Here is a 27,707-nt window from a genome sequence, read left to right on the forward strand (position 1 = left end):
CCTGTGCACCGTATCCACATTATAGTCACCTATTCGTCTGCAGAGGTGGTTGTGACTTGATTAGCATTTGCTGAAAAAACCAGTAGCGCGGTACTTGATGTAGTGTTCTACATAGTCCATATTGGTGTTAGAGTGTAAGTCTGTAATACGGTCTGTAGCGGGGGGAAGTTGTAACAAGCCTGAGGAGTTTATTTTGCATGATCTGCAGCGAAGCGATATTGGATCGACATGTCAAACTCAAGGAAGGACAAACATAAAGTACGAGTAACATCGGCCTATCCGCTACCTAGTACAGGAGGAGTTTATTCTCTGGAGACAGTTTAGAGTCCCTGCAGAACAGCCTTTATTTTTCTTTCATATGGATAGCATTTCGACTGTTCCCGATTACCCTCATAACCTGAGTAAATATTACTGTTATTTATCAAATTACATCTAAAACAATAACATTTGAAAACCTTCCCAATCAAAATTTTTTATAACTTCAATTACACTAACTCAAGTAATTTTTTAACATTGTGTATCTTTTGTGAAAATTTACCTTGATCTTATTTAATTAATTAATGTTTATTAATCAACTGTGTTAATTGATATTACGTTTTGAATCACTAATTTATGTGTACATCTTTAAAGTTAATATCTCGTGCTTATTACAGTTAGCATGATAGTTGCGAGCAAGTTTTCTGAGGGAATTTTTTATTTTCATTTCTAAGTTTTTTATTGAACTCGTCATTTTCTAAAACTTTTAACTTTCAAAATAAACGAACTTATTTCGTATGCATGTAGTCATCTTTCTATGAACATACCCAAATTTGCACAGCCTTGATTGTCATCAGTTGACGATATTATAGATGGCCATTAGTTAGGCAGTCCATTTTTAATACCATATAAAGGTTTGGAGTGAAAACAATTATAATTTCTTTAAGAGAGCTAATTGGGAGACTCGCTTGACAATCCACTTCCTGTGCGAGAAGTACCAGAATCTATTCTCAAAGTGAGGTTCAGTCTTTTCTTTAGTAACTTACATTAATGTTATGAATTATAATGGGTTGGCAAATAAGTTCGTTCGGTTTTTATTTTGGTACAGATTCATCCCGATTTTCTTTTTTTATTCTCGGCGCAAGCGCACAACTCGATTGTTCATTTGAAAGATTATGTTAAGCTTTTTATGAATTTCGGTTTAACAAACATTACTATTGCGCTTGCTGCGTTGCTGTAAAGATGGAAGAAAATAAAGGGCATTTTCGTCATATTTTGCTCTATTATTTTAAATAAGGCAAAGGAGCTGTAGAGGCTCATAAAAAGATATGTTTTGTATGTGGTGATGATGCCTTAACAGAACGCGTATGCCAAAAGTGGTTTGCCAAATTCCGTTCTGGAGATTTTGACTTTTGTGATGCTGTCATGATGTCAAGAGCGTAATCGATAAAGATCCATGCCAATCGGTGAGACAGATAGCAACAGCACTTAACATATCCCATACGAGCGCCGAAAACCATTTGCGCCGGTTGGGATACGTTTCTCGGCTCAATGTTTGGGTACCGCATGAATTAACCGAGGCCAACTTAGCCACTCCGTTTGCGAATCGCTGCGGAAACGTCAAGAAAACGACCCATTTTTAAAGAGGATGGTAACGGGAGATGAAAAATGGATCGTCTGTCATCCTATAATCGTGGGATTATAAAGGTATCATCTATTACGAGCTGTTACCGTCAGGCAATACAATTGATTCAACTGCATACTGCTTGCAGTTAACCAAATTGGACCATTCAATCCTCACAAAACGTCCAGAATTGGCAAATCGCAAAGGTGTCGTCTTCCACCACGACAACGCCAGACCACATACGTCATTGACCACTCGGAATAAACTGCTGGGATGTTTTGCCACATCCTCCGTATTCACCGAGCCTGACATCTTCTGATTATCATTTATTCTGATAGTTTCGATAATGAGAAGACTGTCAAAAAACATCTCGACGATAAGCCACAGACGTTCTACGAACGTGGTATAATGAAGATGGTGGAAAGATGCATGGAGTCATCAATAAGAATGGTCAATATATAATTGATTAAAATTTATTCTTTGTATCAAAAAAATTGTTATTTATTCCACCCTCAAAAATCGAACGAACTTCTTTGCCAACCCATTAATTTTTTGTTTACCTCCTGTAACCCTGTAATTAAAAAGGAGAACGTGCAGGTTTTTGGTTTTGAGTTTCTAACAGAAATATTCGTTTTGTGGCCCTCTAAGTCCGAATAAAGTGTTTCTTTTTTGAGTAAGAGAAAATCTAAGGGCCAGCAGCTGGATTCGAACCCGTGATCTCCTCGTTGGAATCCAGTATTGTTTTCGCATTAAAAATAGTTCTAATACAAATTTTATGACGTAAAATGTTTTAATTTCGTTTGTAATAAAAAGTAATGTGTACGATTTGAAAGCAGGCGTTAAATTCATCAGTGACGTGTATTTATGTTGAGAATTATGTATTAAGTTTGCATTAAAATAGTTCGTTCAATTAACGTTTCGTTCATGCTTACGGGCGACTGAACTTCATTAGCTACTACTACCGCAGGTAAATTGGCTGGAGTATATAGACTGGTGCCCATCAAGCAGATGAACGCTTCTAAATTAACTTTCAACTTTGGAACTACTATCTGTATCGATTTCTTGAGGGCAAATCACTGCCTCTGAGATCACCATTAATTTCATTTTTCTACAGTCACATTTATAACTTTCAGATTCTTCTTCTTTGAGATTTCTTCTTTTGTATTGATAGAATGCGTTTCTGTAGTCGTTCGGATGCTTTCTTTTGGAAATATGCGCATAAAAGTACTACCTCTGATACGACTGGTAGATTGAAGATAGACTCGTGACCGTCCATTCTGCCCATCAAATATAACGCATATCCTTTTTACAATAAGGAGAATATTACATTTACGAGTATTTCTATCTCTTATTCTAGAAGTTATTTTAACCTTATATAGCCTAGTGGTTAGAGGTGAGGTTCGCAAAGCTATTGTTGGTTAGTGAGTTTCGATTCCCTGGTCTAGGCCTTGGATTTTATTTAATGGTTAATATGAGAAATTTACAGTAAAGTATGTTTGCTAGTCGCCTCCGTCCGACTCCTAATTTGGAAATTGGACATAAAGCTCGCCAGAAAAAAAATAGGCATTACTTTACTACCAGTACTATAAAACCATATTGTAACCTTGCAGATTTTCGATTTTTAAATTTCGTCCAATATCAGTTTTGAGGTATTCCTTCTGAGTTCGAAAGAAAGTGGAGATAATAAAAGTTAGGTGACATACCTAATTTCAGCACATATCTAATTTCTAATTGGTTGATTTTGTGGACACATCATTTATTATTATGCCAAAATAATGTTTTAGTCGAAATTGTGAACCGTAAGAATTGAATTGTATTACTGATGCGTTTTTTCAGCTTTTTCTCAGGAAAAAGGCTTCTAGGCTTTTCTGAAAACTCCTTATCTGTATTTTGGTCTCATGGCCTTTTTTCCTTTTTTTTTTAAAAAAATAAAAATTAGTTTTATGTGCATTTTTGGGGAGGAGGAGTCATTGTAGACTTTTCCGTAAGGTGCAATTTCAGTGCAACGTACGGTTAAAAACTGTGCAGCTTTGGTAAGAATTAATTATGACTGAATTATTCAGATTCAAAGTAAAAATTAGTTAATTAGAATCATGAGAGAAACTCGTGGGAGTCGTTTTGACTGATTATAATTCTTTGTCTGCTCCTAGTCATGCGTAAACAAAGTAGTAACTATTTCAAGTATAACCTACTTTTTAAAATTCATTAAAATTGACGAAATGTTTAAATAGAAGCGTTCGAAATATAATTAAACGTTCATTATAGCCTTTTCTAATCACAAATTCTATACCTAATATGAATTTATTATTTTTATCAGTCACTATCAGCTTTTTGGTTAACTCTATTTTTTATGCTACGCAAACAAAGTTGTTTAAATTGGTCTTAGCCAGTGTGCAGACCCCCATTCACAAATTTAATAATGTCATTTTTTTTTTAGTCGTTTTATCGATTAGCTATCTAAACGTACATTAAGTGATAAATCGAGTTTGTGAGAGTTTTATTTAAAGAAAGATTCCAAACAGTCTTGTTTAGTCTCTGCGGAATGGGGTCACACACGCATTTATCCTCTACACATTCCCCTCTGTACACACATGTACACATATATATTTATGTTAGCAATAATTCTCTTATCTTATTGCCCTACATGAGACCAAAAAACTTAATTGCCAGTGTCAGATGATTACAAAATCACACACACACAGATCGTAATTTATATCAAATCATTTTTTAGTTTAAGCCTATTTTACGCTTTTAATAAATTCAGATGGGAAATGGGGTACTAGGTTCGATTCCCGGTCTAGGCCTTGGATTTCATTTAATGGTTATTATAAGAATTTAATTGTAAGATAGATTTGTTTGTCCAGGACACCCAATTTGGTAGTTGGACGTAAAAATAGATAAATAAAAATGATAATAAAGTCGACTCTCGATAAATCGAAATCCAAGGGACTACAAGAAAAATTCGAATTATCGAGATTTCGAATTATCAAGAAGTTTGAATTATCAAGAAGGGGGGGAAAAAATCGAATTATTAAGAGTTTTTATTATGTATATATGTATGTACATACGTATATTGAAAATACATATGAGCTTACCTAAGTTTTAGACATATATAGCCTCAAGTAAAAAAGTAAAAATAATGAAAACGACAAAAAAGAACAAAAAAATTACATATGTATTAACATTTCAATAAATAGTAATATACATATGTACCTAATTAAAAAAAAATGGACAGTTTTTTGTTTCAATGTGGCTTGACTTAGTCAGTGACTTAGAATTGTAGAAAGCGTTGATGGTGGAATATTGAAAGTTTTGGCGATATCTTCTTTTTTTCGAACCACTTTCCACGGCCGCCATAATTTTTTTTTGTGGGACACAGTAAGGGTGACGTACTTCCCATCGTGACAAACTAAGAAAGAGAATTGGAAAGTTAAACTGGGCTGAAAGGAGGGAAACATTATGCAGGAAATGGACAATAAGCGGAAAATGAGAAGTAAACATTACTAGGGAAAATTCGAATTATAAAGAGGGGAAGCGGTCTCGTTCGAATTATAGAGCCTTCTCTCCCCCTGTTGTTAAGAAAAGGATTTCGAGTTATCGAGCGTATCTAAACACACTGAATTTTTTCGATTTACCAAAGTTAGCGGCTGTAGAGTTTGAATGATCGAAAAATTCGAATTATCGAGGTTCGACTGTACCTGCAACCCTTTTGCCACCCCTAACGGTCATCCCTTCTTAGACACCCTCACAGAGTGGCCACTCACACATGTACCAAACATTCCAATTTACCTACACTAGGAAAAATTCGAATTATAAAGAGGGGAAGCGGCCTCGTTCGAATTATAAAGCCTTCTCTCCCCCTGTTGTTAAGAAAAGGATTTCGAATTAACGAGCGTATCTAAATACACTGCATTTTTTCGATTTACCGAAGTTAGCAGCTGCAGAGTTCGAATTATCGAAAAATTCGAATTATCGAGAGTCGACTGTAATAAACTTAGATATACAATTATTTCCGTTTATGTTGAAATTTTCTTTTATTTATGCACTTTTTGGCGATCAACCGGCCTAGGGACAGTCTTCGGGATGTAACAGTGCTCTGTGACCCACCAAGATCTATTTTGTCGGCGATTTCCTGCAGCACATCTCCAGTTCCAAGATATCTTAAGATCCGAGAGGAGTCAAAGAAGAGCATAATCTATCCTAGCATGTGGTGAAAGAGTCTAAATCTTCTACAGATAATGGCATAGTAATCATTACCTTAATCTTTCTACAGAATGCTGGAATTGCATGGATTTTTTTGGTAATGAAGGTGACGTAAGCCTCCATTCTGTTTCCATTATAGTTACCCAGACAGATCTTCACATGCCCCAGTACAAAAGAAGGCCGATAGCTCTGCAAACCTCCTTCATCTTCTTCGACTATTCCCAGAGAAAAATATCGTCTGCCTCGCAGAAAGTTTCAGATCTTTGTGCATTGCCTCATGCCAGCATGCCCTCGACCATTCTTGGTACTCTTCCACGTTAGCATAACCCCGGCACACACATCTCAGGTGCCTTAGAGTAGCTGTAATAAGTCTCTTCAAATCGCTTACTATGCCAAGACATTTCCAATCCATCTTTGGGCTGATAACACAAGCTTTCAGCGCTTTGTTGGCAGATTGATTGTCACAGAGAATAACAAACTTCTGGTTCCTATAGTTTCGGTAGATATTAAACCTAACTCATCTTCTAACACGTGAATTTTCTCTAGCTAGGTGCTAGGGAACCACCCCAATGGGTTTCCAGTACCTATTTATTGGTCCAAAAATACTCCAGCCTCTATTCTTAAATTTTTTACAAAAATGTTTGGGTAACAATTTATTACAAACTGTTCTAAAGTAATTAATGACTTGTAAAGTAATAATTTGGTACTTAGTGCCTTGAAATATTAAAACGAAATAACTGCTTTTCCGTCATTAATTATTCACATTAGAGGATACTTCTCCTAAAAGGGTCTCCCTCCATGTAATACTTCATTAAATGGAAGCGAAATAATTAAAAGGTATAGAATTGTTCTAAATTATAATTATCTTGGACAGTGAATATTTTAATTACTCGTACCATATTAAGAGAACTTATTCCGCTTGAAAGCACTAAATTTCGTGGCCGAAGTGTGGGTTCTTGTTCTATACAATCCTGACAGTTCATTTCCCTTACAGCAGCGCTATGTTTACATCGTCTAGCAGCGATTCCACAAATATAATCTCATTTCAGGCTGCATCATTCCCTACAACATAACTAACCTTGACTCTATTCTCCTAAGAGTACGAGGGTCGTTTGAAAAGTCCGTGCAACACTTCACACGATTTCGTTTTTGGTCAAGCGTGAGCAATCGCGGCACCCATCTTGTGGATAGCTTTGTCATGTCCAAATGTTGATGCAAAATATTATGTACCCGTTCATTCGAGATGCCCACAGCACTAGCAATCTCACGCACCTTCACTCTTCTGTCATCCATCACCATATCATGGATTTTATCAATGATTTCTGGAGTAGTAACCTCAACAGGGCGTCCAGAACGTTCAGCGTCACTTGTGCCCATATGGCCACTCCGAAAATTTTGAAACCACTTATAAACTGTTCTAATTGAAGGTGCAGAGTCACCATAATGTTTATCAAGCTTCTCTTTAGTCTCCTGAGGCGTTTTGCCTTTCATAAAGTAGTGTTTAATCAACACACGAAATTCTTTTTCGTCCATTTTTTGAAAATCACTCGACTTTCTCGATTCAAACGAATGCCAAACACAAAGAAATAGACCGATCTGGCTGAAACTTGGTGTGTGTTCTTCCAAGAGATGCTACTAACTAAACCTAACATTGATACGCGCCAGTAGTGCTATCTCTCTGACTTTGCACGAACTTTTCAAACGACCCTCGTACCCAAGTACACATAATCTGTGGAGATTATTCGGAAAATTTCTAAATAAGAGTCCTTCTAATGCTATTCAGGCGAGAAGAATGCTTCCATTCCACCTTCAGTTCCATTCTCCAAACAGTATATTTTTCTAAACATTCATAGAAATAAGAAATAATCATAATTTTAGTAGATTATTTAGAATGATTTGTTGGATGAGCGTGTCAAAAAGTTTAACGAATGTAAATTAATATTCTAAAAAAAAAGAAGTGAGTTAGATTACCGAACATCCCCTTTATGTACTGACACGGTGATGTCCTTGAGTTTATAACAATGGAACTTATCAACTCTTGTTTCATTTATTAATTATTTTTTGACTCACCTTTATCTCATTTATCATAGATAAATTGGTTTTTATTGAAGAGTTAATTAATCTCTATATATAGTTTCATGAGGGTCTAATATATAAACATACGAGGATGTACATTATTAGATCATTTACAACCAACTTGTGAATGGTTAATTGCGTGCAAGACTTGATGAAATTATGTAAGGCGAACATTTATTTTATCGTGTGTTTTATTTAAAGTTCTTTTGAACATTAAGAAAGGGTTTTAAGCGGTTTGCTAGTGAAGTACGTATTAATAGAAAGCGGGCAGAGAGGATCAAAATACACCGACTAAATTTGGCGTATTTTTCCTCGTTAAATTTATGATGTAAACCGTATCATTTGGTAACCAAAACATTGAGGAGTAAAAATAAATTTCAAAAAATAGTAAAAGATAAATTTGAAACTCATCTTTGCAGAATGAATACATTTCTGTGGATGAAAGTTTCGAAGATTTGCTGGTTAGTAGAACAAGAGGCTATCGTATTGGTTTCCGGAAATATCGATTTTGTGTTCGATTTTTTGTTTCTTTAAATTGGACTATTTTTGGTCAGCATAATTTGGCATCGTAAAATTTCAGTTTATAGTTAGTTGATAAAATTTGGAACAAAATTCCGCTTATCCGAAGTAAAACTTTTCTGATTCAGTGTTTGTGCTTTTTTGTTTTTCAATTTACTTAAAAAAGATTCGAAAGGTTTCCTTTAAACTCTGTACAGTTTATTGTTACAAATTTCTTGTAAAATGCCTTTTTAGGCAGTAAAACTCCCCTCTGAAATGCCTACTGTGACTCCATTACCTTGGTAGCAATAAAAAGGTTTTGTGGGAAAGTCTGTTTAGAGGAAAAATATTTTATTGAGCGAATTTTCTCTGTTTATGAAAATTGGGCAAAAGAAAGAGTGCTTGGGTTTTCCCACGCTAGATTTTTAAATTTCCCAAAGCTAGCTGCATTCTTTTGCTCATCAACTTTAACGCCTGCATTTTATTATTATTATTTAATTGAAGACGTGGCAATATCTCAGTTCATCGGCATCCGGAGCTTTTTTCAGTTCCTTGCTCGCTTCCAGACAGTGTCCTTTCGTTACACGTAACATGTCCATCACCGACAAGTGAGCAGTAAGAAATGTTATTGGCAGCAACTGGATCTGATTTCAGGATCTCTGCATAAGAATCCAACGCTCTAACTTAATTGAACTTAACTAAATCTCTTCTGTTAACTTTAAATAAGTAAAGTAATTGCCTATTTTTGAAGGCGGGCTTTACATCCAACTACCTTGGCTTGTCAAAAACGGCTATGGTTGGTTTTAGCAGGTCCCAGATCCGCCAGTTGGTTCAGTTGTTGAGTGGACATGCGAATTTAGCGTACCATCTTTTCAATTGCAGCCTTATCCAGTCGCCAAATTGTGCCGGCTGTGGTGAGTCCGATGAAACTGTGCGGCACTTTGTAGAGGTGTGCCCCGTTTATACTAAAACTAGGTTCCTCGTCTTCGGAAGGTTAATTGTTTCCTTCCCGGAGATTGCAGCATCTGGTAATCTTTCCTTTCTAGGTTTATTCAGTGCGATTGAGTCGCCATGCTCCCTAGTGACCTGTTACTACTTTATTAGTTTATTGTATTAGCATCTGGCAACCTTTAGCCGGATTTGTTGTTTTAAAGCCCCGGTATCTCTCATGAGATGAGGGGTGGGCGGGGAACAATGGGCATTTTGGATTGCCTGCGTTCCTTCCCCTTTTCGGTGGAACCGCCCGTCCAAAGCAATCTTAATCTTACGTCCAACTACCAATTAGGTGTCTTTGGCGGAGGCGACTAGCAAACATACTTTACTGTAAATTTCTTTTATTAACCATTAAATAAAATCCAAGGCCTCTAGACCGGGGAATCGAACCCAGTACCACAATACACATTAGCTTTGCAGGCCTCGTCTCTTAACCGCTCGGCTACAGTGGCGCCTACTCTAAATAAGTATATCCAGAATTATCTGATATTGTTTTCCGTAAACTATGTTTTTTTTAGAGAGAGAGAATTTTTGATTTTGGAGGCCGCTGAATTAATTAAAGGGTAAAAGTGCCAAATTAGAAGGAAAACTGTTACCGATTTTCAGTTAACTACGGCGAGAATATTCTGTGTTTTACTCCCCAGAGTTTCTACGTATAATAAATTTTAATTAGCGAATATAATTATAATAATAGTATGAAGGAGGGCGCTATGAAATATGCTTATGTTAGTGCATAAACTGGCGTGGGAACTAGTCGCCATTGCACTTGTTGCAGCGTGCACCCTCTACTGTACATTGTTTGTAATTAACTGCTGTGGGTGGCCTAACTTACTATAACTTGGATTGAAATAGCGATCTGCAGTTTCTCGTCTATGAACTCATTGCAACAAGCATATTTAGAGATCTTAATGAGTTTTGCTTGAAAAATTATTTGGAAAGCCAAACCAGCGTGTCGAATGTTTTTTACTATCGACCAATGTCGAAGGAAATTATCAGACGAATGATGTATTAAGGAAATCCTGGTTATGATAAATGTTTTTATCTCAAAAAGTGATAGGGAATATGAAGCCACAAAAACAATTCTATTTGGGAGATTTGAGATAAAAATCCTTATATTATTCAATTAGATTTTTGCTTGGTTAACAACTCATACTGTGTGATTGTAATCCCTTTCTAAATGAGCAATACCCAAACAACAGTAAATTATGTTCACATCAGCAAACCGGATGTTTATATTCCAATAATGTGTGAGATACTGAAAGCCTTGAACTTACAACATCCTGTCACTTTAAATTTTTTAATTACATTTTGTTTTCTCCTTTATCATAATTATTATGATTCATTATTCTCGCTGAGTTTTATGAAGAGATGAAATTTAAAGAACAAATTCTGTCATTTAGGATTTTATAATTTATTTTAATTGTGTATCAATTGTTTGTCTAAGATTTAATGCTAACTATAAAGATCATGTGAGGTACTTTCATCTTACTGGAGAAAAAAAACTGTTGAATTTGTGTTTATTTTAGTAAATTAGTAAAGCGGCTACTTATGCGCTCATTAAATATTCAGATATTTCCGTATTTTGGTGAGGCCTCTTCTTTTGATTACGTACTGATCATCTTCGTAATGGGTACTGAGATTTATTTGGGATTCAGTGGCAAATCCTGCCAATGTTTCTTCAGCAGCACACTTTGATGTCAAGAATAGAGCCATGCTTGATGCTATTCACCCAGTTGTCAAGAAGTCTTGGACGCTTCGAAGGACACCATGAATATTATTTTTCAGCAATACTTTAGGTTTTTTTTGCGATTCTCTTAAAAAATCGCTGTAACGCGGTTAGCAGTTAATAAATTTATGTCTATTATTTAATATTAAACAACATGGTTCAAGAATGAGAGAAATGGCGATTCCTTCCATTTACTTTAAACAAAAAAAAATCTGTAAGGTTATATATAAATTATATTTTAAAACAATTATGTGACCAACGTGCGGTCTTTTATAGCTATCGGATTACTGAGTTGGAAAGTTAGTAGAATGATTACATCATTATTAGACATGTTGATGGTTCTTTTGCCGGGTTTAGAAAGCCATTTACTGATAACTGGAATGTTTGTAAGGTTACCATTGTAGACCAAGGTTCATCGGCTACATGTTTAACATCAGGGCATCATTTGAACGGATATCGCATCCCAGCATGACTGCTAATTATATAACTTTTCAAGTAGAATGAAATTAATTATAGAGAATACATAACGTTTCTTAGCATTTCTGAACTACAGTGACTCCCATTAATATTGGGACACCTATTACAAAATGATTTAAAAGGAAAATGAAAACAACATACAAAAGTTTGGGATTTTTTTTTTTAAATTACATTAGCAACATCTGTGGAAATTATATATAAGTATAACTCAATGAAATTCCAAACTGTTAGGTAGCACTTTTTGAAAAAGTGTGAAATAAGGCTCTCAAAAATATTGGGACACCAGAAGTGCTAGAGTTTAAATGTTCAATATTTAAAATCTTCTACTATTTAATAATTGGTTGATAATAATTTAATAATTGCTTTTTGACTTACAATAGCCCTCAAACGATCAGGCATAGGTGAAACAAGTTTTTGGTTAATTCAGGTGGTGTTTTTTTCCCATTCTTCCAGGAAACATCGTTTTAATTCATTTTTGTTAGATATGATTCGTTTTTCTTAAAGCACTGGCTAAATATTGCCATAAATGTTCAATGGGATTAAGATCTGGTGACTGCGGAGAGGTTTGGAAAACTTTGGGCAATTATATAACAGTCACTGACGTATCGCCCAAGCCGTAGGTTTGGGGTCGTTATCTTGGTAGAATTTAGAAGACCCTAAAATACCAAATGTTTGGGCACTTTTTTCAAATTATATTTTAATATATTACTATAAACCATTTTGTGCATCATTCCATCAATAAACACTAATTCTCCAAATCCTGATGCGGACATCCAGCCCCAAACCAGAACTGACCCACCACCACCCGGAGGTGCAGCTTTAAAACCCTTTAAAGTTGGGTGTAAATTCTTCTTTTCGAGTTCAGCATTCGCTTTCCTCCAGACCATAACCCTTCCATCTGACTGGAAAACATTAAATTTTGATTCATCGCTAGAGTATATCATTCCAAAAGTCACTATTGACATTGAAATATTTTTCGGCAAATTTCACTCTCTTAACACGATATATCTTACTGACAAAAGGATTCTTCCAGGCTACTCTACCATGATAGTCGAGTTTTCTTAGCACTCTCCGAACTGTTTCTGCTCCTTTTTTGCTCTCTGAACATGTCAAAAATTTCACATTAAAGTTTTGGAGCACTAAGTCGGTGATCTTTTTTAATTCTTTTAATATATAACGCTGCTCTCTCTCAGAGAGCAGTTGAGGACGGCCTTTTTGTGGGGTTGAAACAATTCTTTTTTCTTTTTGGTAACGCTGAATGATGTTCCACGCAGTAGATGTTTTAGGTCCGATCAGTTTTTCTCTCTCTCTAACACTTTTTATTGTCTTTGTGCAAAGAAATTACAATTTTTCTTTGTTCAATCGTTGTATTTGTATTTTTGCGCGACATGTTATACCTGGCTTGATTTATATAAACTAATATAATTATTAATTTCATATTTAATATATGCTTAAGGTATATATTTACAAATTGTATAGATATTCGGGCAAAACCTTGGACAAACTATAAATTATAATAGCGTCTCAATATTTATGAGAGGTAGAATTTGCACTTATTATTATATATATATTTTTTAATCTACCAAAACATTTTTATTTACTTATTTAAATAGTTTTTATTTAATTAATAGTAATTATAAAATGAAATGAATTTATAAAAATTTGAATAAATGGGTGCCACTTTTAATTTTCGTCAATTTTTAACTTCTGTATGTACTGTCCCAATATTAATGGGAGTCACTGTATGTAGAAATTGCATAAGATGCTGTTTCCGTGCAACCCTAGAGCTCATCTTCTAGATCCCTAAAGAGAGAGATGAGGTGATGATAGCCCACTTGAAAGCTGGCCACACACAGGTAGACCCAAGATTACTCTATGGGATCCGATTCAATTCCGCAATACAAGCAGCAATTAACAGGGCAGTCACTGAATATCCTTCTTACCAAACGTAATCGACGTCTAAACAGTATTTCCATTCCTTTAAAGGACGCCCTGAAAAATGACTACTCGAGAACAGGCGTGTCAAACTGGATTAAAACATGGACCATTTCTTGTAACAGGCAATATTCACGCGGGACACATCATATTTACAAATTTTGTTAAGTTTATACTCTGAAGTGAGGATTCAAGAATATGAATAGGGTAATTAAACAGTACATAATAATAATAATTAACTGTAGTTATTTAAAAAATTACAAAAATAAAGAAAAGAAATATATATTTCATACTGTTTCAGTAGGATGAAAAAAATTAATGCCAGTTTCAATCAATACAAAATTTATTCAGCCGAGCTTTCCCCCTAGGGACCAGGTCATTTTCAGGGCTGTGGAACATATTTTGCAGTGTGTTAACAATTATATTACCACTTAATTATATTAAAATGAATATTTATAATGTAACGAAAGTTCACAAAAATATTTACGTAATTTACAATATACTGTTTTACATCATTAGAGAGTTGGTGAGTCTTCTGTCTTGTCTGTTCATGGACTGAGTGAGATCGGTCTGTGTATGATGGTGTTTGGTTGTAAGAAAGTCAGTGTTGCCAATTGTCAAAGTATTTTGCAGTAAGTTGGCGTATATGTTGCTTAAATTGTTGGGGCCAGTTTTGAAATTTAGTCTGTTTTCTGTCTTAGATATGTACGAGTATATAATTTCTAACTGTTTAAAGATAAAAAAAAATAAAAAATAATAAGACTGGAACCCTAGGTATGAAACGAAGGAGGGAGAGGTATTTTCATAAAGATATTGATTACAAAATAGATCAAATATTGTTGTGGCCAAACAACAAAATTAAAATTAAAATTAAAAGAATATAGTTTTATGTAAACAATTGCAAGGGAGGGGGCGAATTCTGTTAAGAGAAAACGAGTGGTTGGGGTGTGCGTGCGGCTGGGAGTAGCCGCGCTATAACCTCAGAGGACATTATACGTATATGGCTAAAAAGGGTTAGTTTGAACACCCGTTGTGCGACTAGTTTTCACTTCCTTCTATGAATTATTCTACTTTATTGGGACCATCATTGGATTTTTTAGAGCTGCAGCAGCCAAAACCAAAGAAGAATAACCACAACCACGTAAGTGCACTTACTATCGTCACAACAGAGCGACTCCGGCCAGGCCAAGTACACAAGTTTAATTCACCTCAACGGGCACATACATTTTAACCTCTTATCGCCCTCACATATTTAATTCAAATAATTATTGTCATTATTTAATAACTTTATTCATGATGGATTCATTTACTTTCATAAGGTAATTCATTAATTACTTTCTTGCTGTACGTGCATTTTGGTTATATATTGTACTCTATTAATTGTCGTGGTTTTCCACAGATGTTTGTTTATTTCTGGTTTGTTAGTTATTTAACAGGATATCCTTTTATATTATGTATTAATTTAGCTACAATTTTATTTCGGGTTTATCATATAGCAATTCAATTATGTCCTTTTTATTGTAAATACATGCAATTCATTACAGAACGCACTATTGAATTTCTGTTCCTTCAGTCAGCTCAGGTAACCCAATAAGCTAAATAGCTTATTGTGGGTGTTTACTTTTATACCAGAACATTTAGGCGGAGGAGTAGGAAAGGCCTCTTAGGACCTCTACCCGCCGTCGCAACAAATATAAAAAAAAAAATCCCATAAAATAACTGAACATCATTTTCTGGTCTAATATAAAAATTATAATGCAATAATAAAAAGTTAAATAAAACACTCTATAACCGCTTTTATTTAAACTTTTATTTTGTTTAAAGTATTTATAAAACTAAAATTAACCTTTTTTACCCGAAACTTGGCAGTGCTTTCCTAGATTTCCAATATCTGTATTCAGAGACTGAGAACAGACAATCTTCATTAAGGTAGCTAGATGTTTATTAGTCAATCTTGATCTGTATGCCGTTTTATTTAACTTCAAAGACGGAAATAGTTGCTCACACAAGGACGTACTCCCAAAAAATTACATCAAATTTGTGCAGCGAACTTTTTACTTTGAGATACTTTTAGTTTTACCAAGTCCAACAAGATGAATACGTTTATTACCCCTAAAAGCTCCGTGGGCATATTTAAGGCCTCCAAGTATCTAGGAGTGGGATGTTTTTTGTTACTAGGATACCCACAGAGATGACAAAAACCCAGAAAAAAATGGCAAAAGTTTTTTTCTTTGCGGGACCCTGGTATATGGTCTCTCTCAACTGAAACTTCCAAATTCTAAGAAAAAGCTAGGATGTTATGTGTTTTTTTTTTTTCTAATGTTTCACATCAGACTACGAATACGTTCCAAAAAAAATGTCACTTATCGTTTCCACTGTCTTCAACTGGCTGGTTTTCTGCACCAAACAAAGGATAAGCAAAGTGCACTATATTTGACAGTTGGTGAATACAATTGCTATTCTTGTAAGTAAATAACAAGCTAGTTATAAACAATGGACAGAGTATAGCTCCATTTAAAATGCTGTGTTGTGCTAAAATGTTTGAAGTGCTGCGAATGTTTTCAAATGCAAGTTAACTGCCGTCTAATGCATTTCTAGCAAAGCGGTGTCAGCGCTTTCCAAGCAGGATATTTGCCGGTGCGTAATTATAATTATTTACTCCCAATTCCGCAGCAGAGAGTTTTCCAGATATTTCTAGTTTTCTCTCATTGAGAGTTTTTTTTTTTTTAAAAAAACATTTACGAAAACATCAGAAAAATGAGGACGCTGCCTTTTAACTTTCAGACACATCCAATCGTAGTCGCGTTTGATCATGTTCAGATCTGATCATGTTGATCATGTGTGCTGCTTAGGGCAGATCGTTAAGGGGGATCTTCTGAAAGCGGCCGCTTTGATCCATAGAATCTCAGCAACTAGTCACTCCCTTATACAGTGTTCTTCATATCACTGGGTTTTACGCCCTTCTTTTAAGTAGGAGTAATAATTCTTCAACTTTTTTTACTTAATTTTTCACGTCCTTTCTGTTAGGCATTGCGACCATACCAAATTTCTGAAATGGAATTGAGGTTACCAAATTACTAAAAAAAAGGTTTCTGTATAATGGCCTGGTGTTTATAAAATATCTCAAAAATTAAACAAATCGCCGGATAATGAAACTTTATATTTCGAATTTGTTTCACCAGAGTACCTGCCTGAAAGTTAAGAGATTTTATCGAGGTATTCTCGAGTCGAGTCTCGAACGAAGGTCAATGGCTTTTATTATAAACATTGCTCTTGGGAAATTCTATTGAGAGCCTTCTCAATTGAGAGACTTCTCTCTAAAACACCATTACAATATAATGTACGGTCCTAATTCTTGTCAATAAAGTAGCATTGAAGTACGAGGTGTGGCTATTAAATAACGAGACTGATGCTGCTACAGAAGAACTATGCATGCGCCAAATCCTAACGACCGACAGCTGTGCAGCGTAAAGCCTTCTCTTTCGAATGCAGCGTCTCACGAGTTTGTACAGAAATCTGTCTGACCGGAACCGTCCGTTTGTGTAAGTGGTGTTAGTTTCGTTTTGCCGAAAACATGATACTACACATGTAGTGGAGCAACGAATTGTAGTGAAATTTCACATGAAACTGGGTAAAACCGCTACTGAAACTTATCTTTTATTAAAAGAAGTTTATGGCAATGAATGTTAATCACATGCGCGAGTTTTTGAGTGGTTCAAGCGTTTCCAAGATGGCCGAGAAGACGTCGGAGATGATGACCGCACGGGTCGCACTTCCACATCCAAAACGGATGAAAATATCGATTATAATTAATCAACATTACTGCCGTAAAGATGCTTGTTTAACTCCGTGTAAGAGTAAGGAAAACACGACCCGATTTGTGGAAGAACAAGTCACGGGTTCTCCATCAAGACAACGTGCCAGCTCACTCACACTGCATTGTCTGTCAAGACGTTTCTAACCAAGTACAACATCCCAGTTTTAGACCTGACCTGGCCCCCATGTGACTTTTATCTGTTCCCCAAAGTCAAATCTGCATTAAAAGGAACATGATTTCAGTCCGTTGAAGCTGTGAAAGAAAAAGCCGCACGCGTCATGCAGGAGCTGACAGAAAAAGACTTCCAGACTGTTTCGAACAACGGTAAATTCGCATGGAGCGTTGTAGAGATATGGGAGGGGTGTATATTGAAGGTGGTAATAACTAAATATGTTTAAATTTAAAATAAAATGTTTTACAGCAATAGTCTCGTTATTTAATAGCCACACCTCGTATTTGCTAAAACTCTTATCGAAGAAGGTCGTTCTAAGTAAAGAATCACTTTATTGAGTCTATTTTTCATTTTTTTCAAATTTTTCTCGAAATGGGCTTCTACTATTTATTTCTTAAATTTTAGTATTAACATTTTTTTACATGCACCTTTAATGTGGGTATTTTACTAGTAAAATTAGGAGAGTATTGGAAAGTGATGGTATGGCCATCTTTTATTTTCAGCGTTGGCAGTCATTAGATTATGACATTCAAGCGAAACATGATGTTAGATAATATGGATTTGTAATAATTATGTTTTATGTGCTCTAATTTAATTTACATCTGCGTATTCTTATCGAAGAAATTCATATTTCATTTCTTTAAAAAAGCGCAATCTGAGAGGGGTGATTTTGCGTGCTGAGACTGGAGATTCTGATATAAACAATTGTCTAGAACTGGAGTTCCAATCTGAGGGACATGACCCAGAACATGTGGGTGGTCAGTAACTATGACTAACTTCACACAAAAAAACAATGATACTTAAAATTTGTATTTCTGATTTCAGGACGTCTCCTCTCTGGGGGTTGTGCCGCAGGGTGCCGTGGTACAAGACAGCAAAGCCATGGCTTCATCCTCGGACTCAAAGAACAGATCAGGTAATTTATTTTCTAAATTAAAAGGATCATTTCGCCTTAACTCCAGTTTTAGCGTTTTATTAAATCTCTCTTACTTTGAACGTTAATGTTTTTTAATCGTGCAAAATTTTCGATTTCACTGGAAAAATACCTATTTATATCTTTTGACTAAACAATTTTAGCTTTAGACAAGAATCGAAACAAAAAAAAAAAGAAGTAATAAAAGCAAATTTGAGTCAGCAAATAAAATTTTAATTGAAAATAAACGAAGCCACGAGAATATGCCATGAGAAAGAGCAGCTTGCTAGTATCTGAGAGGCCTTAAAAAAGCAACTGTTGCAATAATTTCATCCTGCTGCTTTCTGGCTTCATGTATTGTAAACAAACAGGGTTGGCAGCCCTGTTTGTTACCTCTCCAGTAGTAAACACATCCGCAGCTCTGCTACACTTTTATTTGCCATTCATCTTTCATATTGTGCGCTTTAGCTCTGCCTCTCATTCAAGTATTTTCACTTCAAGTAGTTGGTTCAGTTTTTTTTTTACTTCTATTGAATCAGTATATAAACATTAGCTAGTTCTGTTAGTGATTTTATTTAAAATTACAGAAGTTTTTCAAGTTCATCGCTATTTTAAACTCAATTGCGTTTCTAGTTTTGATCTTCAAGTTCATCTTTAATAAATACAGTTTTATTTAACACGTTTCTTTACCTGGTAAGTTGTTCAATACCTACTCGCTAAAGGTACTTGTTAACTAACCCTAGGGACATTCACATGCAGTAACTTGCTTTGAGCCTAAGAGTATGAACTCTCTCTGGGATTACAGTGTTCTTTTCCTTTGCTTAATTATTGTGAGAAAATATAACTGAAATAAATAGATTAAATATTTTCCATTATGATATTGAAGTAATTCTAAAATGAACTAATCTTAATTTTTAACAGAATTAACCATTTTCATTCAATTAAATTTAAATAAACGATGTTTCCAGTAAATAAATTTGCGCTAGCATGAATTCGCGCCAAAAAAACGTAGTGTATTCTGAATAATGTTTTAATTACAAAATAATATAATTATATTAAAATGTTTTCTTTCATCTTTAACTTATATTTAAATTCTCTAGCTGTCATTTTTCTCGAGTAATTGCTTTTATATTTTCTGTAAGGAAAGAAGCTTAGATATCTAAGCTTTTTATATATTTATTGTTAATCTAGTACAGGGGTCGGCAACCTATTTTAAGTAGAGAGCCATTTCTCCTTAAATAATTTTAATAAATCTTACCAAGAGTCGCAAGGATGATAGTGTAAATAACTCTGTAGATCATTTGTATTCACAAATTATTATTTTATGATATTCAATAACATTTAAATGTTTTATATATTTATTTTCACATATTGCAAAATAAATAAACAAATAAATAATAACTAATCCTGTGTTTGAATGAAAATGGCGGCAGTCCTATATATTACGTACTGTATTTTAATATAATTCTATTCAATTACTAAACTATCACATTTAAAATTATTTTTGAAAAAATATCTTTACTTTAATAAATGAAATTTTGGACAGGCTGAAGAGCCATAAAATTAGGATAAAGAGCCGCATGCGGCTCGCGAGCCGCGGGTTGCCGACCCCTGATCTAGTAGAACCTCTTTGGAACTTCCTTTTTCACCTTGCATTGGTTCAGGAAAGGTCCTGTAATCCTGCATTATTTCAATGTTATACCTCAAGTCACGATAATCGCCTAGATTATATAAGGTGATCCATTTAAAACGCACCAATCGCCAATAACTTCTTAGGAAAGCGGAAATCCAGATAAAAAAAACATTAAATAAACTACATCTTTTTTGGTCTAATTATCAAATTCTCCACCCTCGATGCTGTATCTTCATTTTTGGCGGAGTTACGGCTAAAAACCCGATTGGGGTTTTATAATGACAATGATTTTGAAAACTACATAAAAAATTGTGAAAAATGACGCTAACCCCGTTTCGATAACCCAAATATTTGTCGAGATATTTAAGATCAAAGTTGCAATTTTATCTTATTCGTGATCGGTTTTCAATATTAACTTTCCACAAGAACAAAAATAATAATAATTGAAAATTTTAATGTATGTAGAGTAATGTAATGGTTGTGATTGAATCAGGATAAATTTGTTTTATCATCAAATAAAAGCAATCATCACATCATTTTATGTACCCCGTATGCAAAGACTTCTTGTCCTTTGGTTTACCTTTGATATATGGGTGCACACGAAATATAAACTAACATCCTTGGGAAGCAGAAACATTATATTTCGATTCGGTCGAACAGAGAGGAACCCGACTGTGACTTAGCGATCTATTTGTTTAAAGGGTTTTCTACGCTCTGTTCAGTTTTCTGGAAATGTTTTCATCTATTTTATTTGAATTTGATTAAATGTATTAGATTAATGGTATTTCTGGCAGCGGTGGATTGGATTGGTTTTTACTAAAACTACCCTTCAGTCTAATGCCCTTGCTTACCCTTATTATAAGCATATTTGCTCTGAAAAAGGGTGTTATACTTAAAATAGTGTTGCTCTTTAGCACTTTTGCCGTTTGAAAAATCTATCAACCAGAAGTCTTAGAATATGGCTGCCGTGCAGGTTCGTCTCATAAGATTACAACTTCCTTTTACATCTTATAACCTTTTCTCTGATTTCCGTAGCACAAGATTTATTGGCAAAATTTCAGTCTGGAATATCTGGTAGAGTGTTGTTGGTGTAGTGTTTCTAGTTCCGTACACATATGTTCTCTTGCTCCTACGCATTTAGGACCACCATAAAGTACCTGTATGTTCCTGCAACCCTTTGCTTCATATCTCGGGTTCAATATCATCAAACATAATAGTGTATCAAATTTCAATCTTGAGGTATTGTTATTCTGGTTATTTACTACTATTTTTGCCGTACAGATCGAGTGTTACAAATATTTCGAATTTCTCAAATAAGTATTTTACCAATACCTCTTCACTATTCATACTTCACTTGAGTTCACTGGTCGATGCAATCCAAATGCTATTCTGTGTTTTTCGCAGACATCTCTCAGCTTCCTGGATGGTTTCCTCGTTCAGGTTTCACATACCTAATGGGGCTCATACCAGAATTTTTTTGTTTTGTTTTTTCTTTCGTAGAGCTTTTAAGGCTTTAGAAGGCTTTCTCCCCTTGATCTCTTAAATGGTTAGAAATCATTTTCAAGGTCTCTGGTGAAATAGTTTAGAAAAATTTTGGGTGTTGTATTTTTAGGATGTGACAAGATAACAGTTTATATCATTTATTCGTGTTCCCGTTGTAAATTATCCAGCATTAAACCACCTATTTATCATCTCTTCATCGACATGTTTAGTCAGTAACGTTTGTAAAACTATTGTTCATTAAAAAGCAAGCTGCCAAATGTACACTAACTTACCACCCTTTGGTTTTCTCTTTGTTTTTCCTACAAATGAAAATTCACTACAAATTATTTCTACTTAAAGTGTAATTAAGATAAACCAATATTTTATGTATTATTAAATCAAAATAGAAATTTCCATTTAGAGTTTTGATTGGATAGCTTGATAATTTATCAAATACTTACTGGGAAAAAATTATTAAAATAAAAATATATATATATATTTTTCTAATAAACAATTAATACTACATTAACCAATCAGATTGCAAAGGTAGAGTTGTACAACACAGATTTTTGGATTAGCCAATCAGAAGCAGGAAAGAAAGTTCATGGCGACCACAAATTAATTTAGTCACGCTCTCTACCTATCGGATTGCATCTTATAAATTGTTTTAAGCTGTAAAAACTCATTTATTGTTTATTTTAACATTTTGTGTATCTATAACATTGTGGTACACACTTCGAACAGCATGATCAGCCGAGCCAACGACATTATTTTAAATTCTTTTATTTCTCTGCATTTTCTTACTCACTCCTCTGACACAAACTTATAGTTTTTTTTATTTTTTATTTCAAAAATTTCCCCGCAAAATTCAATTTGATTTGGAAAATTGCATGTGGTTAGGATATGATCCCAGACTCAGTTACATCATTCAATTCAAGTCGTGCGCTTTTACATCGCATTCCAACGCATCAGTTATTTAAAAGACTTAATGAAAAAGAACAAAATTAGGCTGATAGTTTTATTCTTGTTTCTTAATCAATTAATCAAAGTACATTTCTTTATAATTTATTGCAGTTTAAATTTAATATTGTAATTACAGTTTTTAAGTTTGGTGCAAAGTTAGTTGCTAGATTTAGAAGAAGTTTATTTCTGCGATCAAAGAGAAAATATTTGAAGTGATGAAATAAATTGTGGCCGGATATAAATAGAATATGAAGCTGATACTAAATCTATTGGACCTTTCAGATCACCTCATAGATCCTGCAGGTGACGTCCGCAGAGGAGAAGTTTATTGATGCCCCCGGTCTCCTCGTTTTGTTCTATTTCCGCCATCCTGGACTCTTTACCCATACTTTCCTCTATTTATTTTTGTTGTATTTATAAAACTTGATTCGTTGATGGCGCGCGTAACCGTATTAGTTACTATTTTTGTTCCATTTCTTTTTGTTTGTTTTGTTTTTTGAGAATAATTTCACCCCCACACTAGACTTAAAAGAACAGAACTAAAGAGACGCTTTCGACTATTTAAAAGGCTCTTAGGCGATAGATCTAAACTGTCTTTAGATAACAAAAGACTTATTTATACTACTAAGGAAAGTAAAGTGATGCCAATTTTTTCAGGCGGGCTTTACGTCCAACTACCAATTAGGTGTCGTGGTCGGAGGCGACCAGCAAACATACTTCACTGTAAATTTCTCATATTAACCATTAATTAAAATCCAAGGCCTAAGACCGGGAATCGATCCCAGTACCACAACACATATTAGCTTCTCAGTTCTCGCCTCTAACCGCTCGGCTACCGTGGTACCTATATTTATACTACTATTATTTTATTGTGGGGTTCAACTAAATGCTCTAATCTCCAAAGGATTCAATCTAAAATACTTCGCAAACTAATGTAAGCGCTCCATTTTATGTCTCTAACCTGACTAAATGTACTGACCTTTAACGTTCCTATTGTCGCACAAGTTGCTAAAACAAGATACAGAAAACTTTTAACTTGCAATCCTCTAGCTCAAAACTTTCTTCAAGAACTCTTCCTGACAACCCGAACAAGACGCCTTAAAAGACAGTGGCCCCGTGATCTCCTCTCAAGTGAAGAGGGATAGTCTAATGCTTTGGAGTCTTACCACTGGGTAACTTCTCTACTCGTTTGTATCACTTCTACGAGGTGTGGCTATTAAATAACGAGACTATTGCTGTAAAACATTTTATTTTAAATTTATACATATTTAGTTATTATCACCTTCAATATACACCCCTCCCCTATCCCTACAACGCACCATGCGAATTGTTCGATACAGTGCTGGAAGTCTTTTTCTGTGAGCACCTGTATGACGCATGCCGCTTTTTCTTTCACACCTTCAACGGACTGAAATCGTGTTCCTTTTAATGCAGCTTTGACTTTGGGGAACAGATAAAAGTCACATGGGGCCAGGTCAGGCGAATAAGGCGGATGGCCTAAAACTGGGATGTTGTACATGGCTAGAAACGTCTTGACTGACAATGCAGTGTGAGCCGGCGTGTTGTCTTGATGGAGAACCCGTGACTTGTTCTTCCACAAATCGGGTCGTTTTTTCCTTACTCTTCCACGGAATTGAGCAAGCACCTCAAGGTAGTAATGTTGATTAATTATAATCGATATTTTCATCCATTTTGGACGTGGAAGGGCGACCCGAGCGGTCATCATCTCTGACGTCTTCTCAGCCATCTTGGAAACGGCTTGAACCATTCAAAAACTCGCGCACGTGATTAACATTCATCGCCATAAACTTCTTTTAACAAAAGATAAGTTTCAGTAGCGGTTTTACCCAGTTTCATGTGAAATTTCACGACAATTCGTTGCTCTACTACATGTGTAGTGTCATGTTTTCGGCAAAACGAAACTAACACCACGTACAGAAACGACGGTTCCGGTCAGACAGATTTCTGTACAAACACGTGAGACGCTGCAATCGAAAGAGAAGGCTTTACGCTGCTGCACAGCTGTCGGTCGTTAAGATTTGGCGCATGCTTAGTTCTTCTGTAGTAGCATCAATCTCGTTATTTAATAGCCACTCCTTGTAGTTTGTTTTCTACTTATATCTCTTAAATTGCATCAGAAAGGTTTTGTTCCGAATCAAAAATTTGTGTGAATCATTTCACTATTTTTTTTAAAAATCTTTCCAAAATTTGGACGAACTGAAGGTCAAGAATTCCAAATTCATCTGTTCTGTTTTAGCTATCAATTTATTTCAGCATCGCTAAAAAAAGAATAGCCAAGATGAAGTTATCGATTGAAATCTGACGTGATATTAATTCACTCAAAATTCTATTTGGGGTTTAAGATTTTTTCTTTACTCGCGATGGAATTTCAGCGAGAAAGAACAAGTGAATGGAAGGTTAATAAGAGGGAGGTTATTGTAACTTGTGAGGTCGAATTGTTTACCATAAGTCGGAGGGATCTTCAAAATTAGGGAAGTAGAAATAGTGTTCTGAAGGTGCTGCAGAAAGACTGGAGTGAATCGGGTAAGTAATTATAGAATCACTATCAACCTTGGGTAACAAAATAGACAAGAGGAGAAATTATCTTGAAAAGAGAGACACGATGAAGGTGTGTCGAAGCCTTCCAGAGAACTATGAAGACTGGGATGCCGATTGAAGATGGAGACTAGGAGTTTCGGCCAAAGGAGTCGCGTGAACTCTCTTGATAGCACTCTATCTGTGGGTTACATCAGAACAGTGCAATAAAGAAGAAAAGAAGATAGCAGCATCAGTCTCGTTATTTAATAGCCACACCTCGTACGTGTCATTGCTACTTATAGCGCCAACGCGCTGATTGTAACAAATAAACGAACAAAAAGAATAATTAATTCGGTAACAATCAATATTCCAATTGTTTCAGCTGTGACTGTTGAGATGGTAAAATTGTTTTTGGTGCTGTTGAAAAGTGCATCATGTGAATGAAACCAGAATGAAAGCCATGGTGAAAATTTGGCAAGAAATAATAAAACTGTGGTTAAAGAATTAAGTAAGAGACTCATTAAGGCTGGGACTCATTGGAATCTATACGACCCCTACTTTTCTCACCCTTGGACAGTCTTACTGCCCGATAGATCATAATCTCATTTCCGTCAATGACGTTCAGTGTCATCATGGGGTAGAAGATGAAGTTAGTCGCTGGATAACATTGCTGATTGCTTTTTTTTTTTTGCCGTAAAAGAAAAATTCACATCAAATTTTATTTTAAGGCGCTTCAACACCCGAAGCTTTTTTTTTAGTGCATTGCCAGCCTCCGGACAGTGTTCTGTCGTGACTGTCAGCACTGTCCATCACCGGACAGTGAGCTGTAAGAAGCTCCCTCTAGTAAGAGAAAATCTAAGGGTCAACAGCTGGATTCGAACCCGTGGCATCCGCGTGAGAATCCAATACGCTAACCGCATAGCTAATCAACTCCCTTCCATATCTTTATTCACTTATCGCAAATGATCTCATCTTTTCGTACATCATTTGATAAAACGTTATTCTTGGTAAATTTTATTTTAATATATATTGGCTTAAGGAGATGGCTTAAAATGCTAAGCAACATGCAATTTGTAATTCAACTCGTATGAAACAATTACACGTCTTTACCCTGCTGCAATAAATACAAACCATCTAATCGAAACATTTATCTTATTAACTTGACTAAAAGCGCTAAATTATTTTATTTCCAATTCGCTTCTACAATTATTTATTCGGTAAATTTTTTTGAAATAAAAGTGATTGCTATTATATGAAATGATTTAAAGAGATCGTTATTCCAAGTAAAATGAACATCGTTGGGAGCCCGTGATCTCCGCATTGGAATCCAATGTTCGCTAACCGCACAGCTAATCCCTTCGCTACCAAATTATTTTCCTTTAAATATAATAAACCTAATATTAGTTCAAAATCAAATTTAAATTGGCTTTTGCGAATTGCGGGGGGAGAGGCAGTGCTTCCAAAATAGAATTCGGGTTGTCTTAATATAAGCCAGAAGTTTCAAGAGTGGTTCAACAATTGTCTTAACAATGCTACTATCATAATTTTTTTTTTTTTTTCTTTTAATACAAGAAAATTAGAAAATTCAACCTGGATGTGGTGAAGGGTGAAAATGGTGCGCTTTTCCAAACTGAGTTCGTACTGAAAAAGGAAAATCTCTTCTATTTAAATTGCTCAAAGAGGAAATATTATGTTTGTTGTTGGCTTATCATAGGCTTGATTATTACGAACGTCATTTTAGTGATTAGATTATGGAAAAAGTAATATTTTAAATTATTGGTTTTATTTTAGATAAAAAATGAAAACTATACTTGAAACAATTTTCACGACTTTCTCTTTAGTGAAATTTTTAAAGATTTAATTTTCAAATCGCTTTAATTTAAGAATTTGCCCTGAGACAAGTTGCTTTTCAATATTCTACAGTTACTGTAATAAAACGAACCACTGCTGACACTTTGACTTATCTGCTTTCTTAAAACCGTGTTCTTTAATGAATTATAATTTAGTGTAAGACTTCAATTAAAAACAATCGCTAAAAATTTAAGATAAACAGTATCAGTAAAACAGCACTTACTTCCAGCAGTCATTTTTTTTTAATTCAAAATATAGTTCGAGCGTGGAATTTAGTTTTAAAAACCTCCCACAATGTGCGGATCTAAAATCCGACAACGACGTGTACACACGTCGAACGCAGGGCAAAACAACTAAAAGTCTGCAATAGACGTAATAGTCACTGCAAGCGACTTTTTCTGCAATCTCTGGAGGGTTGAGATTAAAGAGCATTCTGTGCTCATTCAAAATCTTGCACAGCTTCACGTATGCATTGTTCTAGTTAACTAGGGACGTAAGAGCTTTTACAAGGAAGAAAAGAGCTTTGAATTCTGTGCAAAATGAAATCAGACCTCGTACTGAGATCTGAACCTTTATCTAAGGTAAAAACGGCATTGTACAAGGGTTGAGAGCTTCTATTTGGGTGCCTCATTCCCAAACTCTAATGCGGAGACCGAACATGTACCAACCACTTATCATTTGTCTGACTCCCTCCACACCCTCAGTGTAAAATACTTGGTAGTTCTATTGGTAAGATAAGGGAAACATCCCATCAAAAAATATTCTTATTTTATTTTATTAAAATTGCGAGTTTATATAGTTATTGGCAATTATATATTTTTCACGAGTAT

General features: G+C 35.0%; 1 protein-coding gene across 6 annotated transcripts in view; it reads left to right on the forward strand.

Annotated features, from left to right (window-relative positions):
* The window catches only part of SNF4Agamma (SNF4/AMP-activated protein kinase gamma subunit), a 297,611-nt gene that overhangs the window by 68,538 nt on the left and 201,366 nt on the right, over positions 1–27,707 (forward strand). For all 6 annotated transcript variants that reach the window (XM_074121066.1, XM_074121067.1, XM_074121070.1 and 3 more), the window contains one exon: positions 18,323–18,413. In XM_074121066.1, coding sequence (XP_073977167.1) covers positions 18,323–18,413 — 91 coding nt within the window. The remainder of the gene's footprint in view (positions 1–18,322; positions 18,414–27,707) is intronic.

The sequence above is a fragment of the Rhodnius prolixus genome, unplaced genomic scaffold, assembly GCF_049639745.1.
Source record: "Rhodnius prolixus isolate KJV_2025 unplaced genomic scaffold, Rpr scaffold_2, whole genome shotgun sequence".
Classification (NCBI taxonomy): domain Eukaryota; kingdom Metazoa; phylum Arthropoda; class Insecta; order Hemiptera; family Reduviidae; genus Rhodnius; species Rhodnius prolixus.